Here is a 14,452-nt window from a genome sequence, read left to right on the forward strand (position 1 = left end):
GAACGCCCATCCCTATCACACAAACACACACACACAGACAGACAATAGTGATACTGTTACCATAGTTCTGACTCAAACCATGAGGATGTTTTCATGACCCAGGGTTTTCCATTTAAGTAAGAAAACCACTTAGCACAGACCGTGTGTGTGTGGGGGTCTGTGTGTGTCTATGTGTTTTTGTGTGTGTGTGTGCATGTGTATCTATTCCTGTATTTGGTTCACAGCTTGTGTATCCAAATTGAACCACAGCCCATCATTCCCCACATGTTTACGCACTCTAATCTGACCTGTTATTCAAACACTAATGACAGATACCACCTCTCCCCTAAAGCACAGAAAAGCAGAAATCCAGTCTTCTCACCTGACCTGTGCAAATTCCTCTGCTATCACCTAAACTTCAGGAGCTACTGGAAAACTTTTCCTCCCAACTTTGAGCTGACTGTTGTGTAGCACCTACACAGTTGGCTGCTGCAGAGCGCAGCACTGACAGGGGCAACGACCAGAGACAATCTATCACAAATGACTGCTGTAGACAGAACCGCTGCAGTGAAAATGGCTTTTTGTGTGTCTTCACAGTGCAGATAATTTCAAGCTCTGCTGCTCAATGAAAAATAACATTTAGAAAAAAGAAAGAAAATGAGTGAAACTTTGCCCTGAAATGATCAGAGAGAACAATGTAATCACTCAACAGGCTTTAGAGCTAATCATCAAGTACTGATCCAGGGCTTTCCTTTGAAATCCATATCCTGCTATCTGGGATCTCTGTTACAATTATCTTTTGCTATTCATATTGTCCACGCATGATAACATGATAATTTGGTTTGAGACTTAATTATCTACCTTGTAATCACTGCTGATAGACCCATCCCTCTACCTGTAAGCAGTTTTACTATTATTCATGGCTATTAGAATGATCTTTGGCATTGTGATCACTCAATTACAGGCTAATTATCTGAGGCTTTATCTCACCGCTGTTCTCTGAAATTATCGTCTCAATGCCTGTAATTACTGTTTTCTTTCTCTCGACATCTCTGCGGCTCTTATCTCCTTCAATCTCTCAGACTTTGAATTGGATAGAGGCTATAAACCAGTCAAATGTGAGGGAAGGATAAGAGGATCAGGAGATCCTCTCTTTCCTGTTCTGCAGCCACAGGGAGAAGGGGGGAAGAATGTATAACATTCCTGTACAAACGGGACACAGAGAGAGAACGAGATGGGTGGGTATGGGAGAAAAACATGAGGACATGCTGGAGGTATGAATGAAAGAAAGGCGGAAGGCGTGAGTGGGTGTGAGGGGGGCAAAATCCAGATAAAACCAGTCCTGGCAGAGCAGCCTTGCGTAAGTGAATGCGCATGCATGAGTTTATCCATACCCATGCATGTGTTTATGCATGTGCACGTGTGTGTTGTGACGCGCCTATCTCCTCCACACCTCCTTTGACTACCCACCCCCTCCTCCATACCCCCCAGCTACTGCCCCACACCTGACCCTGCCCTGCCCATCGCTGCAGGGCCTGTCACAAAAAAAAGGGGGATAAGAAGGGGAACCGTTTTCCACCCTGGCGGGGGGCAGTCACTGTGGATCTGTCAGCCCAGCTTAGGGTCCTCTCCTCTGGGCAGCGGTGCCCAGCAGGACCCTTCCAGCCCCCCAGAGGACGGAGGCCTTTGAAATGAGCCCCCAGACTCCAGACTCCGGAGATGGGCCTTTGTTCGGCGGCTGCAGGGGGGCATTGATGACTGACTTCATCTTTGTGTTTGTGAACATGCCACGCCAGAGACGATGAATTATCGTTGGAAAACCCTCTCTAGTACAACAGAGAACAGCCATGTTGTGTCAGAAAGTTAGCCGCTGTCAAAGGTGTTTGTCGCCATCAGAGACAAAAAAGGGCAAAAGAGACGACTAAACAAGCTCTTGTTGTCTGACAGTAACTGTCTAAGACTACCTTTCAATACAAGTGTAAGTGTAGTATGAGAAGCCTGTTATACATGGGAGAGGTCTTTACTGCCATCTCTTTGTTCAGAGGGTCATCAGTACCAAGGTTTACTGAGGAAGCCATAAGCAGTGAAATATTGCCCTCTTTGTCCACAGCGCTGGGCAGGAATTCACAGAACTGCTGAGCTGGACAAAACTCAGTGGTGGTTTCATGGGAAACACCAGCAGATTCCCCGCAGAGGTCCGCAGATCGTCCGTCTCCGTCAACAAAGAGCGGCTATAGTGCGGCAGACAGCAGCAGCAGCAGCCGGCACGACACCACCAAGACAAGAGCAGCCGGGGGAATTATGATATATCATCCTTTTTATCTCCCAGGCTCCTGAGGATTCTACCCAAAGCAACCATTAAAAAGATTACCCACCTTTTATTTGATTTACTGATGTATGTACATGTGTGTATGTTGTGTAGGCTGGATATCTCGAGTCTTTGTTTATGGCAATGTGTGTAAGCAGTGAGGATTTTTATGTGTCTTTAATTAAAAGCTTGTCTGTAGACCTCGTCAGACTCAGTCACAGTCGGCTGCATACCAGTGTGTCATTGGCCGACAGTCAGGCCACACACACACACACACACATGAATATATGGGCTGATTACACATGAAGCAAAGTTGACAGTTGACACAAAGGACATGTGAGCAGTCAGGGGTCCACATCCCCCTTCTGTCTTGCACCGACCCTCTCAGACGGCCGAGACTTAATTATGCCATAACTGCCTCAGGGTTGGATGCTGAATACCAGTGATTCCAGGCCAGCGCCGTAACAACCTCTGGCCGCTTCTCAGAGCCTCGTAGCTTTATGACTCAGTCCCTCAGCTTCTCTTGGACCGAGACGTCGACAGCCTCACATCCTGATAGTCACTTTTTAATGATGGCGACAATTTAAAAGGAAAAGTCTGAACATTGAGTGTAGAAAAACATCAGATTCTGCCATAAGGCACGGAGGCACGATGGGGGAAAAAAGTATTTAATACCTATAGGAAAAGTGTTTTCGAAAGTTTTTTTGAAATTGCTGGAGATTCTAATGAAAATGTTGGAAAGAAATTTGGTGAAATAGTTCACCCTCAGTTCAAAATAATGAATCCTAGACGTTACTTTAGTCATGTCCACTGATCAGTGATTTAAAGACAATAAAGGCAGCCTGCATTACAATTTGTCCAATTTACCAATGTCCAATTAATGATTCAATTACCGCTTTGGGTCCAGGACTGAATGCACCCAAATACGTCCTGAATGCGTCTCGTAGAAGAACGGAGGAACATAGAGCTGTCCACTCGTAATCGGATCTCTCAGGACGGACGTAGTGTCTATCCGGGTCCATATCTACACTTTCCGATACAACAACATAAACTTCTCCACCGGGACAGTGACCTCGTTGAAGCTTGTTGTAGTTTTGCTCCATTTTAAAACACGAGAGCGGAAAATGAAGACACGTCCCGGTCAGCACTTTTCACCACATCTGTTATTGCGATTCACCAGATCTTCAAAGCTCAATGTGACACGTTCCAAACTGATACCATGATGTCTGATGTAGATTTCAACTTAGATTATATAAACCTGGATTCTGTGACATGCAATGACCTTCAATCCGTGATTGCTGTTATTGCAGAGTGTCAGGGCCTTTGAGCAGTGCTCTGCACCATCATCAAAACAGCAAATGAGGGAATATCGCTCAGAAGAGCTGTGTTTATCCCTCCTGCAGAGCTTCCAACACCTTATTAAGACACTTTTTGTTAGTTCTTGTCTTTCATTTGTCAACCATCTGTGCATTTTTAAGGGTTTGTGTTTGTGTGGAGCACCTAGGTAAAGGGAAACTTTCTTTTTTTTCAAAGATAGAAATCCTGCCTGAAGGGACGAAATGGCAACTGCTTTGACATGTCAACGTTACTCACAGTCTCTCCAGCTCCTTCAGGTCCTGGAAGGCTCCTCTCTCGATGGTGAAGATTTTGTTCTCCATTAGCTGCCTGAAAGAGAAAACACCAGGAGAGAGAGAGAGGATGAGCATTGGACAGGGAAAAAAAAGAGTGATAGAGAGAGACACGCAGAGCATGGGAACCTGACAGGGTGATTTGTGCGTGGAGACCGTGAGAGGCCAAAGAAAGGGGGAGGATGACGGGTGGATGTGGCTTCAGATAAGAGAGAAAAGAGGAAGAGCAGGTGAAGAAAAGTGAGATAGGACACATGAGAGGCGAAGAGATTGACATGGGAAGGGAGAGGGCGGGGGAGAGATCGAGGAGATAGGTGACGGAGGGCGTGATAAAAGAAGAAGGAGAAAAACAGATTGGCGGAGATGGAAAGTGAAAGAATGTTGAAACAGCAAGAGGGAGGGAGGGCGAGGGGACGGGCAGCAGGTCGATAGAGCAGCAGAATTGACTTTAAAAGCGGCCCATCAGCTGGACAGCGACTCATCTATCATCCAATTTATGCTCTCTAACCACATAGCTGTGACTACTCATTCACTTACACCAGCACAACTCCACCAGGAGCAGGCTGCTGACTGAGACAAGCACACACACACACACACACACACTCACACACACACACACACACACACACACACACAGGATAAACAGGAAGGTACACACATACAAACAGATATATTGTGATCAGGGCTGCAAATTACAGTTTCTTTCATTACCGGCCAATCTGCACATTGTTTCTTTCTCGTTCGATAATTTTTGTCAATAAAAAATCTATATCTCACAAGAGTCCAGAGTGAGGTCAACAAATTCGATGTTGTAACCGACCAATAGTTGAAAACCTAATGCATTTCACCAAATGTTGTGTATGTCATCACATTTGAGTTGCAGGAAACAAGAATCTGCTTTGGGGGTTTGTATCAGATCAACTAATCGACTAAGCTAATTGTTGCAGTGCTAATTGAAAACGGTGGAGTGTGTTTGAGAGTGTTCTCTCTCGGGTGGACGTGAGCACACAGGAAACAGCATGAGGGCTACACACACACACACACACACACACACACACACACACACACACACACAACCAATTAAGAGCATAATCTCTGGAGGAATTCCAACAATGTGTATTCTCTGCCATTCAATTTAAGCGGCTGAATAGTGAACACACACACACACACGCACACACACACACACGCACACACACACACATGCAAACACACACATTATATTACATCAAGAGAGAATGTCCCTGTCACAGTGTTGGTGCAGGAGATTTCTCTGCCCGAATCCATCCCAGGTAAAGAACCTGTCCTAACTCTAGCCGCCCCTCTCACTGCATTCCTCCCTCTGTGGTCAGACCTAATGACCGCTATCTCTTTCCCTCTATTCGCCCTCCATCACTTCCTCGCCAGGACCAGCGCGCGTTAATCACTCCAGCACATGGGCCCCGGGCCCTGTGGTTAAAATAAGCCCCTCCTGACACTTCCCCTGGCAGATTAACACGACGGCATTAACAGGTGCCGCCGCCGCTCTGTTTGGACACACATGCATCGTGGATGAAGCCACCAGCGCTTCCCACGGAGAGCCGGCGCAGAGCTGCTGCAGCATGCGGCAGCTCCGGGGCCTGGATGGATGGATGATGCGCCTGATGCGCAACAGAACCAGGAAACAGTTAAACTCCGCGAGTTGCTGTATATCGTTGGGTGGGGAAGTTGATGGAAATGCAAGGTGTTGTTTTGTGTTATACATGTGCACACGAGGAGGGAAAACAAAGAGGAAAATAAAATGAGATTTTCAAAAACACTTACAGCACTCGCAGATGCCTCAGTCCTGCAAAATCCGTCTTTGTGATCTTAGTGAGGTTGTTTGCGTTCAGGTCCCTACAGACAGAGCAGACACAGAGGGATTGTCAGTACATGAGAATGATATGTTAATAAACCCAGGACAAAGCAGGTGAGCCGCTCAGATATGGAGATTTTATTCCTGAAACTTGGTGCGTCCAATAACGCAGGATTTGTCATTTGTGCGTCAGAGGAGCGGAGGCTGCTGCGCTATAGGCGACACAGACTCATTTTAATTTCATCCAAGGGTGTTTGCCTGATAAAATACAGCCCCCCTCTCTCTTTTTTTTTTACTCGGAGCCACTTGTCCAAATCCGTTTTTGATTAACTCGCTGGTCTCCAGACAAACCGATGTGGTCTACTAAGGCTGTGCTTAATGCAACAGTGCGAAACCACCGACACGACCGCAGCAGTGCCCCTATAACTTCAGCTGCGCGATCAACGTCCTCCTCACAAGTCCCGTGTTTTTTTTTTTTTTTTTATTAAACTAAATTTCAAATCAGCAGCTTTGACATCAGAACGTGCGCGTAAAGAGAAGTTTTGGACGCGTTAGTTCAAATGTTAAACTCGTGTAGACTCCATGGGAAGTAAATCCTCCTCTCGTGGTGTCAACGTGCAGTTTAAAAGGTCGAAATGTGTCCGGTAAAAAGCTACAGCATTACTTTCAATTTGAGGATCAATAACCCATAATCAAAGATAAACCTGTGGTGATATTTACTTTATCAGAAAACTCTTTAATCTCTCCCGGAGAACCGCTTTATTATAAATCTATAATTAAAAATACCGTGAGGCCACTAAGATCAGTGCGCAGTAGTTTTCCAGCATTATTCACCTACAAAGTAATCGATCATGTTCTATAGATTTTCCCTGCGAGGTATCCCCTATTTGTCGGGACACCTGGGCAGCGTAGAAATCCAAACTGCGCGTTTAAAGCTCGAACCCCTCTGGTACTCACAGTCTCTCCGTGTTGCGGGGTATGTTCCTGGGCACGCTGCGGAGCCCTTGGCCGTGGCAGTCCACTGTGGTGCCGGTGCAGGAGCACTGGGTCGGGCAGGGCTGGCCATCTGCTCCGCTGGACAGCACCAGGACCAGGACGGCCGTCACCAGCAGCGGCAGCAGACCAGAAGCAGTCGCCGGGGAGCGGCCAGGGCCAACGGGGCACAGAGCTCCCACCATCACTGCGGCAAGTGGGGGGCCAATATGAGACCCACAAAAACAGCGAGGAAATGCAAGGGCGTTTAAAAATTAAAAAAAAAAAATCCCTGAAAGAGCTCACCTAACTCTGGCTCTATGAACTATGTCGTTCTCCTTCTCGCTGTCCTCCGTGTTTCACACGTATGTTTGTGAGCTTCCTCGTGCTGAATTTACATTTGGGTGTCCTCGGAGGGGTTTCTGCGTGTGGACGCTGTGAGCCGGGAGCTGGGTCCCCCCTGGGCAGGGAGAGGGGAGGTCGACGAGGCGGCGGAGCAGCTCTCTCGCTGCGCTACAGCGGAGCAAACTTCCACATGTCCCCGGCATGCGGTGCGCAAATCTCCGCGGTGTGCGCTATACGCTTGTGTGTATGCAGTCTAAATATGTGTGTGTGCTGGTGGAACACCTCAAACCCTGACCTGATCCACAGAAACACACGCACACACTCTCTCACACACACTTCAGTACACACAAACACTCCAGGTGAGGCGGTCTTGGCTATTAATTCACAACACGCGTCCGGCGAGGAATCAGCGGCGGCAGACGGTTGTTTCCCAAAAGCTCAGCAGAGGTCACCGTGCTGCGCGAGGTATTGATTCCGATCATGTATCAATTGATTCCGATCATGTGTCAATTGATTCCGATCATGTATCAATGGCCGGTGAGTGGAGAGGGTGCAGGCAACGTGAGAGAGGGAAAAAGCCCCGTGGAAGACCAGCGCGCAACACTATAATCCAACTCTGCGTGGTGCGTCAAAGCGCTGCTCCCGAGTGTGTGTGTGTGACTGTGACTGAGAGAGAGAGAGAGAGAGAGAGAGAGAGAGAGAGCGAGAGAGAGAGAGAGAGAGAGAGAGAGAGAGAGAGAGAGAGAGAGAGAGAGAAACGGGAGTGGGCACGTCTGCTACTGCGTCTGTCCAGACAACTCTCTCTCTCTCTCTCTTTCTATCTCTCCCTCTCTCTCTCTCCCTCTCTCTCACACACAAACGCACACACACACACTCTCTCTCGCACTGCGTTTCCCCTCCAGGCAGCAGCAGGTTTCCAGCTGGCCGTCAGTCAAACAGCAACAGTTTGATGTGTGAAGAAGAGGACTCTCCTCTCCTCTGCAGTGTCCCGGTCACCTGATGCCTTATTCCTCTGGCCTCAGGAAGGCGACAGAGCTTCCCAAGTAAAAAGCTAAAGGGGGAAACCCCGTGTGATTCTAGAGTGTCCTCATCTGAACAAAAGAGGAGATGCGGTTGTTGCTGTGATGCAGGCAGGTCCTCTAGGTGTTTGGGGACACCAGGATGGACACGCACCTGCTGACCACAGAGCCCTCTGCTACTCTCAGCTCACAGATTAAACGCATTTCTCATTGTTAATATCACCTGCTTTTAGTTTCAATAAACAAAATGGAGCTGTTAAAAAAGAAGACAGAAACTTTTTATAGCCAAGTTCTTGACATTTCCCTATTCTTGAAAGCATCAAACCTGGACCCTCTCCTGCTGCTCTTCATATGTACCAAAAAAGTTCAGAAAATGAGCAGACTCAATTTTACAGAGAGTTTTTTTTAGTAATTGTGATAATTCAAACCAACAAGAGTGAGAGCTCAGGTGTTGACTGGTGAATAAGATAAATATCATTAATTTACAGAAAAATCAAGGTTTTCGTCTGTTGTTTCTTTCTGTCTCTGGTAGTTTTTCCTTACTCTAGCTGACTCACACACTTCATCTCCCCCCTCCATCGGCATAGTGGTGAGTAGATAATGAGGGAACTTTCATTTTTCGGCGAACTTTCCCTTTAAGGCCCATGACACAAACTGAATATGAGCCATTCAAGTCAAATTGGATGACATGGATATTTACTGACAAAATATTGTCTGCACCTCTCAGGTTGCTCTTCATGCGCTCACTTGAAGGATGATTCTGTCATGCATGTATTCCTAATAAATATATTAGAAATATTTAGAGTTACATAGAGGTGTTATACAGACTATGGGCAGCCTAAACCTATATCTCAGAGCTTTTGAACCTTTGAATCTCCTTCAGGTCTCATAAAGTTCCTCATGATGTTGAGGAACAGCGTTGTTCTGAAAAGCTGTTATTTATTTTATTTCATACTATGTCCCAGTGTGTTGTCTCTGTCTCTGTTTCTTGTTCACTGTTGTGTTCAGCCTTCAAAATTGTGTTGTTATGAAATGTATTTTCTGAATAAAGTGACTTTTCTCGATCGGGCCGACCTTGGCACTAAAGGTCGTGGAATCTCACAGTTTGAATACATGAGCATGACAGGAATATTTCAGTGAATCCACATTAGGGGTCAGTGACACGCGTATCTCAAGGAGATCATGAATCTGTGCTGCAGCCTCTCTCTCTCTCTCTCTCTCTCTCCCTCTCTCTCTCTCTCGCTCATTCCCTCCCTTCCTCATTCTCTCTCTCTCTCTCTCTCCCTCTCTCTCTCTCCCTCCCTTTCTTTCTCTCCCTTGATCCCTCTCTGGCTCCGAAGACCGAAGACAAACAGCTGTGTGTGATTGTAATGCTGATGTGTGCAATGTGCGTGTAGCCCCAATCTTGCCGCACACACACACACACACACACACACACACACACACACACACACACACACACAGACAGACACACAAACATACAGTCTTCGGATTGAGTGAGGAAATACGTCCCGCAGCAAATTCTAAATCATCCCCTCTTCTTTTTTTTGTGAGAGGTAGAGATAAAGTGCAGGCAGAATCATGATTTGCTCCCCTTTGTCTCGACAAAGAGGAGGATGAGGCAGACGTGAAAACATGTGGAGGAGACAGACGGGGAGGAGGAGGAGAAGGGCAGAGGCCGGACGTTGTTGGTGGTGTTATCATAGGTGAAGTGAGGGAGGAGGAAAGAAAAGAAGAAGAAAGGAAGCAGAGGGGAGGAGATGGAGGCTGACCCCTGCCTCCTGCGGTACAATGAGGCTTCAGGGCACACGGCCTGTTTAGACACAGCCTCACCTGGCCTGCCCTTGCCTCTCACACACACACACACAAACACACACACACACACACACACACTCAATTTTGTCACTTTATATTTTTTCGCCATTTTGTTTCAAGGTTCCTGATGATTCATTGCAAAAAAAAGACAAATCTGTCAAAATAAAAATTTGCCAAAAATAATGTTATTATAAAACGTCCACTCTTTGTCGTGAAACCCTTGATTCGGACAAAGAAAATGGAAAAATTAAACAGAATAAATCCCAAACCTTTAATGGTGAGTTACAACGAAGGATCCCACATGTAGTGTGTTTTAAGTTGCCACAAATATTGTTTATACAGGCTAGAGAAATACAAAGCATTAGTTGGTGTGGCTGTGGCTTAAGACGTAGAGCGGGTCGTCCACTAACAAGTCGGCTTGATGGTTTGATCCCCAGCTCCTCCACTCAGCATTCCAAACTGCCCTCGGGCAAGATACTGAACCCCAAATTGCCGCTGACAGCTGTGCTGACTGTGTATAAATGGTTTGTGTATAGTTGCGCCGGATGAATGTGTGCGTCGATGGATGAACACGACTTGTATTGTAAAGGTGTTTGAGTCTCTAAGACATTTAGTCAAATACAATATGCAGGAATGTTACGCGAACCAAATATCTAAAAAGACAAATGAGTGTACTTTCCTTTAAATCCTTCGAGAATCTTCAATAGTGTTGAACCAACAGTGATGAAACATTACACATAGAGCATATGAGAAAGACACTTTTATGAAAGGATCAATTAAACAGACAAGAGGAGAATAAAAACACAGCTGCCATGCAATGCAGAGGGTGTTTTCATGTAATAGTGATATAACATATGAGCACATACATTATTAACTATAGAGTTAATCTTTTGGGACAGTGCAAAATGTGCTGAAGCAACAAGTGACTGTTAACAATGAAGTTGTTATAATTCATTTCTGTTTTCCTGATGTGAAAATGTCTTTGACCCTTTGACCCTTTGACCCTTTGACCCTTTGACCCTACACCTGAATGCAGGTGTGGCTTGATAAACTTGATTTACGTTTCTGTGATCAAGAAAATCATCAGCACTGCTCAATTTGCAGTTTCTACCACAATTTAGATATAAACATAAGGTTTTGATTAAAGCATATTACACAATAATAATGTACAGAAGAAGTTTGTCTGAGCGTGGTGTCCTCCAGCGGAAGCTCTGGTTCATCATCACAAATGAACATCATGTCTGAGGCTCAGACAGAAAAACAACCATCATGTGAAGCAGTGAGCAGGTGAGCTGCAGTAAATCCGGTCCCTTTTCATTTCAGACTGCAGCCTTTGTTAATTGTACAAATAACGGAAGAATGGCCCAACCCACGTCTGAAAAAATTAATAATACCACGTCTAAATGAAAACTTCCGCCTGTTGACATCGTCGTGCAAAAGAAAGAATAACTGCTTCATATCTCTGATGTGCCGAAGCAAAAGACCTGAACAAAAGATTGCTGTGTTTGTGAAGTCACGTTTGAAACTTCATTCATAAGTCTTTAGTCTTAAAATTCCATCTCAAGGTGCATCTAATCCAGTGACGCTGTGTTTGTCACACAGAAGGCTGGAGGCTTCAGGAGCTGCTAATGAGAAGTGAATCTGTCTGACGGCTGCGATGTTGGTGCTGCTCAATCTGCTTGTTGATTTAGGAGCTGTTTGTGTTATATTTGGTTTATGGCCATGCAGTAAAGCTTAAGGTGTGTGTCTGTGTGTGTGTCGGTGTGTGTGTGTGTGCACGTGCAGAGGTCAGTTCAGCCACCTGGCCTCTGGACAGCTGCTACTGAGACACATGCTGCTCAGAGTTGGTCCTACTGTACACACACACACACACACACACACACACACACACACACACACACACACACACACACACACACACACAAACACAAACACATATACACACACACTGGTATCTGTCTTGCTAATATTAATGTATGCACACCCAGACACAAGTTCACACAGTGCAGCAGGCAGACACACACACACACAGACAGAATTTCAAACAGTTTATTATACGTATGTATTAATTAACCAGTTGAATCAAATCACATTGTTTGTGTGTGTTTGTGTGTTTTACCTGATAATCACATCATTAAAAACCAATGATGTTTGTGTTTGGACTGGCACTGTCAACACAGGGGCTGGTTACACAGCTGCACTGCCGCACACACACACACATACACATGTCTCACTCACAGGGGATGAACACACAGCACCACACCAAAACACATAAACAGCAACATTAAAAAAACAAACCTCCTCCTCCTGTCTTAGATTCCATTCACTCCCGGCTGCCAGTTTTGTGCTGATTTGATCCGTACACATAAAGTGCCTTGAAACCGGATTGAGACCCTGAGGTGTGTGAGTGACTGGTTACCTTTGTTGTGATGGGACTGAGAGACTGTTGTCTTTCTCGCACACCCAGCCCGCGTGGCCCCAGGAGATGCTGAGGAAGTGAATAGGATCTCTTGGAGCACTGGTATGTTGGAATCTCTCCATTCCTCTGCCGCTGGAGAAAGGTGTGTCCGGTTTCACATGTCAGGTGTATGTGTGTGATATTGTTTGTGTGGAGGGGAAATATTTCATCAAAACACTGTGTCTGGAAGACGAGAATGCAGACAGGGTCAGACAAATAACAAATAACAGGGTGTCTGTTGCTTCATGAAGCAATTCAGGTTAGTAAGATTAGTTTTTCCTAAGGGGGGGACGACAATGGAGCATATATACTTTGTGTAAAGGGAACTGGATTGTTAGTTTGGAAAGCTACACAAATTGTTGTAACTGCTGGATGCGTTTTCCATCAACAGTGTCAAAGGGAGGGACAAGGTTCATCCTTCCAGCAGGCACTTAAGTTGACGCACTATGCCCTGAGGCACCTGACTATACTTTTCCTCCCCTCCCACATTTACACAAGGAAGAACCAGGGCTTCAGTGTATTGCTCAAGGACATTCCAACATGTGGAAAGTTGGGGATTGAACCCACGACTCCCCCAACAGTGAGCAGGCAGCCATGCTTCAGCAGCTGGGCTGCAGCCCGATACCTCAAACCCACGTCTTGTCTTCACTTTCTTTAACTGGAAGATGTTTTTATTGGGCCTGACGAGATGACTTCATTTACCCAAAAAATATTGTGGTGAGCTTCTACTTGCAGAGAAAACACCACAGTGTCTGGAGACAGTGAGAAAATTAATTTTAAGTGAAGTAGTTCTATAAAAAATGCTCTGGGCCAGTTGGTGGTTGACTGATTTACACCCTGTCCCACTAATGTAGATATTTTGCAGAACAAAGTTTTTCATCTGTGTCGGGGCCTCAGATTCAAACAGGGTTTCAAGACACTAAAACAAATATTTTTACCATAGCCCTTTACAGTGCAGATGAAAGAAAGCTCTGATTTCTATACACCGGTTGACAGGAGAATGAGCTCACTGAATATGAACCCACCATGTCTTTATCTGGATATTTCGGATGTTTTGGGGGGCTCTTATTGCCTTTAATGGATAGGACAAAGTAAGCTTGTTGAAGGGGGATAGAGAGAGAGTGGGGGAGGACATGCATACATGGCCGCCGGTCGGAATCGAACACAGGCCACTGTGGGTTGAGGCCTTACCTCATTCGGGCAGCAGGTCAATCACGTGAGCTATACTTTGCCCCTTTGTCTGGGATTTCATGGACCGTGATGTAGACTTTATCGCCACCTACTGGCCCGGCATGCTTGTTTGATTGCATCTTTTGTCTTTGTCTTCTCGTCTGGAAGGAGATATTTTGTAAGATGAAGGTCGAGTTTTTGAAAATGGGAATGGAAATCTGTTCAAAAAATGTCTAAAGCAGTGAAGACAAGCCTGAAACATGCTCCATATAACTGCTTAACACTAGTACTACTAATAATCATAACAATAATAGTCTTTAAAAAGTTGGTTGGTGTGTGTGTCTGTGTTAAAGCAGGTAGATCAGTTGATTTAAACATGTGTTTAGCAGCGACAGAGGAACGTATCCAACCAGACATGATACTGTTGCATATTTCCCCTCATTGTGCAACAATAGCGTCTCAGTCGTTCTAATCCCTTTACACAATTATCCCTCAGTGTTTGTGTGTTTAAGCGCAGCCACTCTGACTGTGGCTTTTCCATGGACGCAAACCAAGACGGCTCAACCGCCATCATCCTAAAATAGCCCATATGTACAAGACAAACATGTGTCTAAAGCTAATTGTGCATTGCGCGAAACCGGCTTGTTGAGGATCACTGTTGTGACAACAGCTTAAATCGTCTGTCTGAACCCATCGCTGAACCCAAATTGAGATTAGGGGGGAAATGGAATATATCCCTTGTCTCGCCAAATTGGGGAAGATGTAGTCTGGGTGACAGCGAACAAGTAGAAACAGACATGGTAGATTACGGATAAAGAACAACAGAGATTCCTCCTCTTCTCTGGTTTTCCCCGGCTATATTTTGCCCTTCATTAAAGACCAGTCCTCCTTCGTCACTTCTCTTCTCTTCTTCCCTCGTTGTTCATC

At 45.6% G+C, this 14,452-nt stretch overlaps 1 protein-coding gene across 2 annotated transcripts in view; it reads right to left on the reverse strand.

Moving 5' to 3' along the window:
• Window positions 1–7,677, reverse strand: part of slit2 (slit homolog 2 (Drosophila)) — an 84,982-nt gene extending 77,305 nt beyond the window's left edge. For both annotated transcript variants that reach the window (XM_062388707.1, XM_062388706.1), the window contains exons 1-3: window positions 6,704–7,677; window positions 5,716–5,787; window positions 3,881–3,952 (exon numbers count right to left, since the gene is read on the reverse strand). In XM_062388707.1, the coding sequence (XP_062244691.1) occupies window positions 3,881–3,952; window positions 5,716–5,787; window positions 6,704–6,924 (365 nt within the window). In that variant the 5' untranslated portion in view covers window positions 6,925–7,677. The remainder of the gene's footprint in view (window positions 1–3,880; window positions 3,953–5,715; window positions 5,788–6,703) is intronic.
• Between the last annotated feature and the right edge of the window lie 6,775 nt (window positions 7,678–14,452).

The sequence above is a fragment of the Platichthys flesus genome, chromosome 5 (genome assembly GCF_949316205.1).
Source record: "Platichthys flesus chromosome 5, fPlaFle2.1, whole genome shotgun sequence".
NCBI classification, from domain to species: Eukaryota; Metazoa; Chordata; class Actinopteri; order Pleuronectiformes; family Pleuronectidae; genus Platichthys; species Platichthys flesus.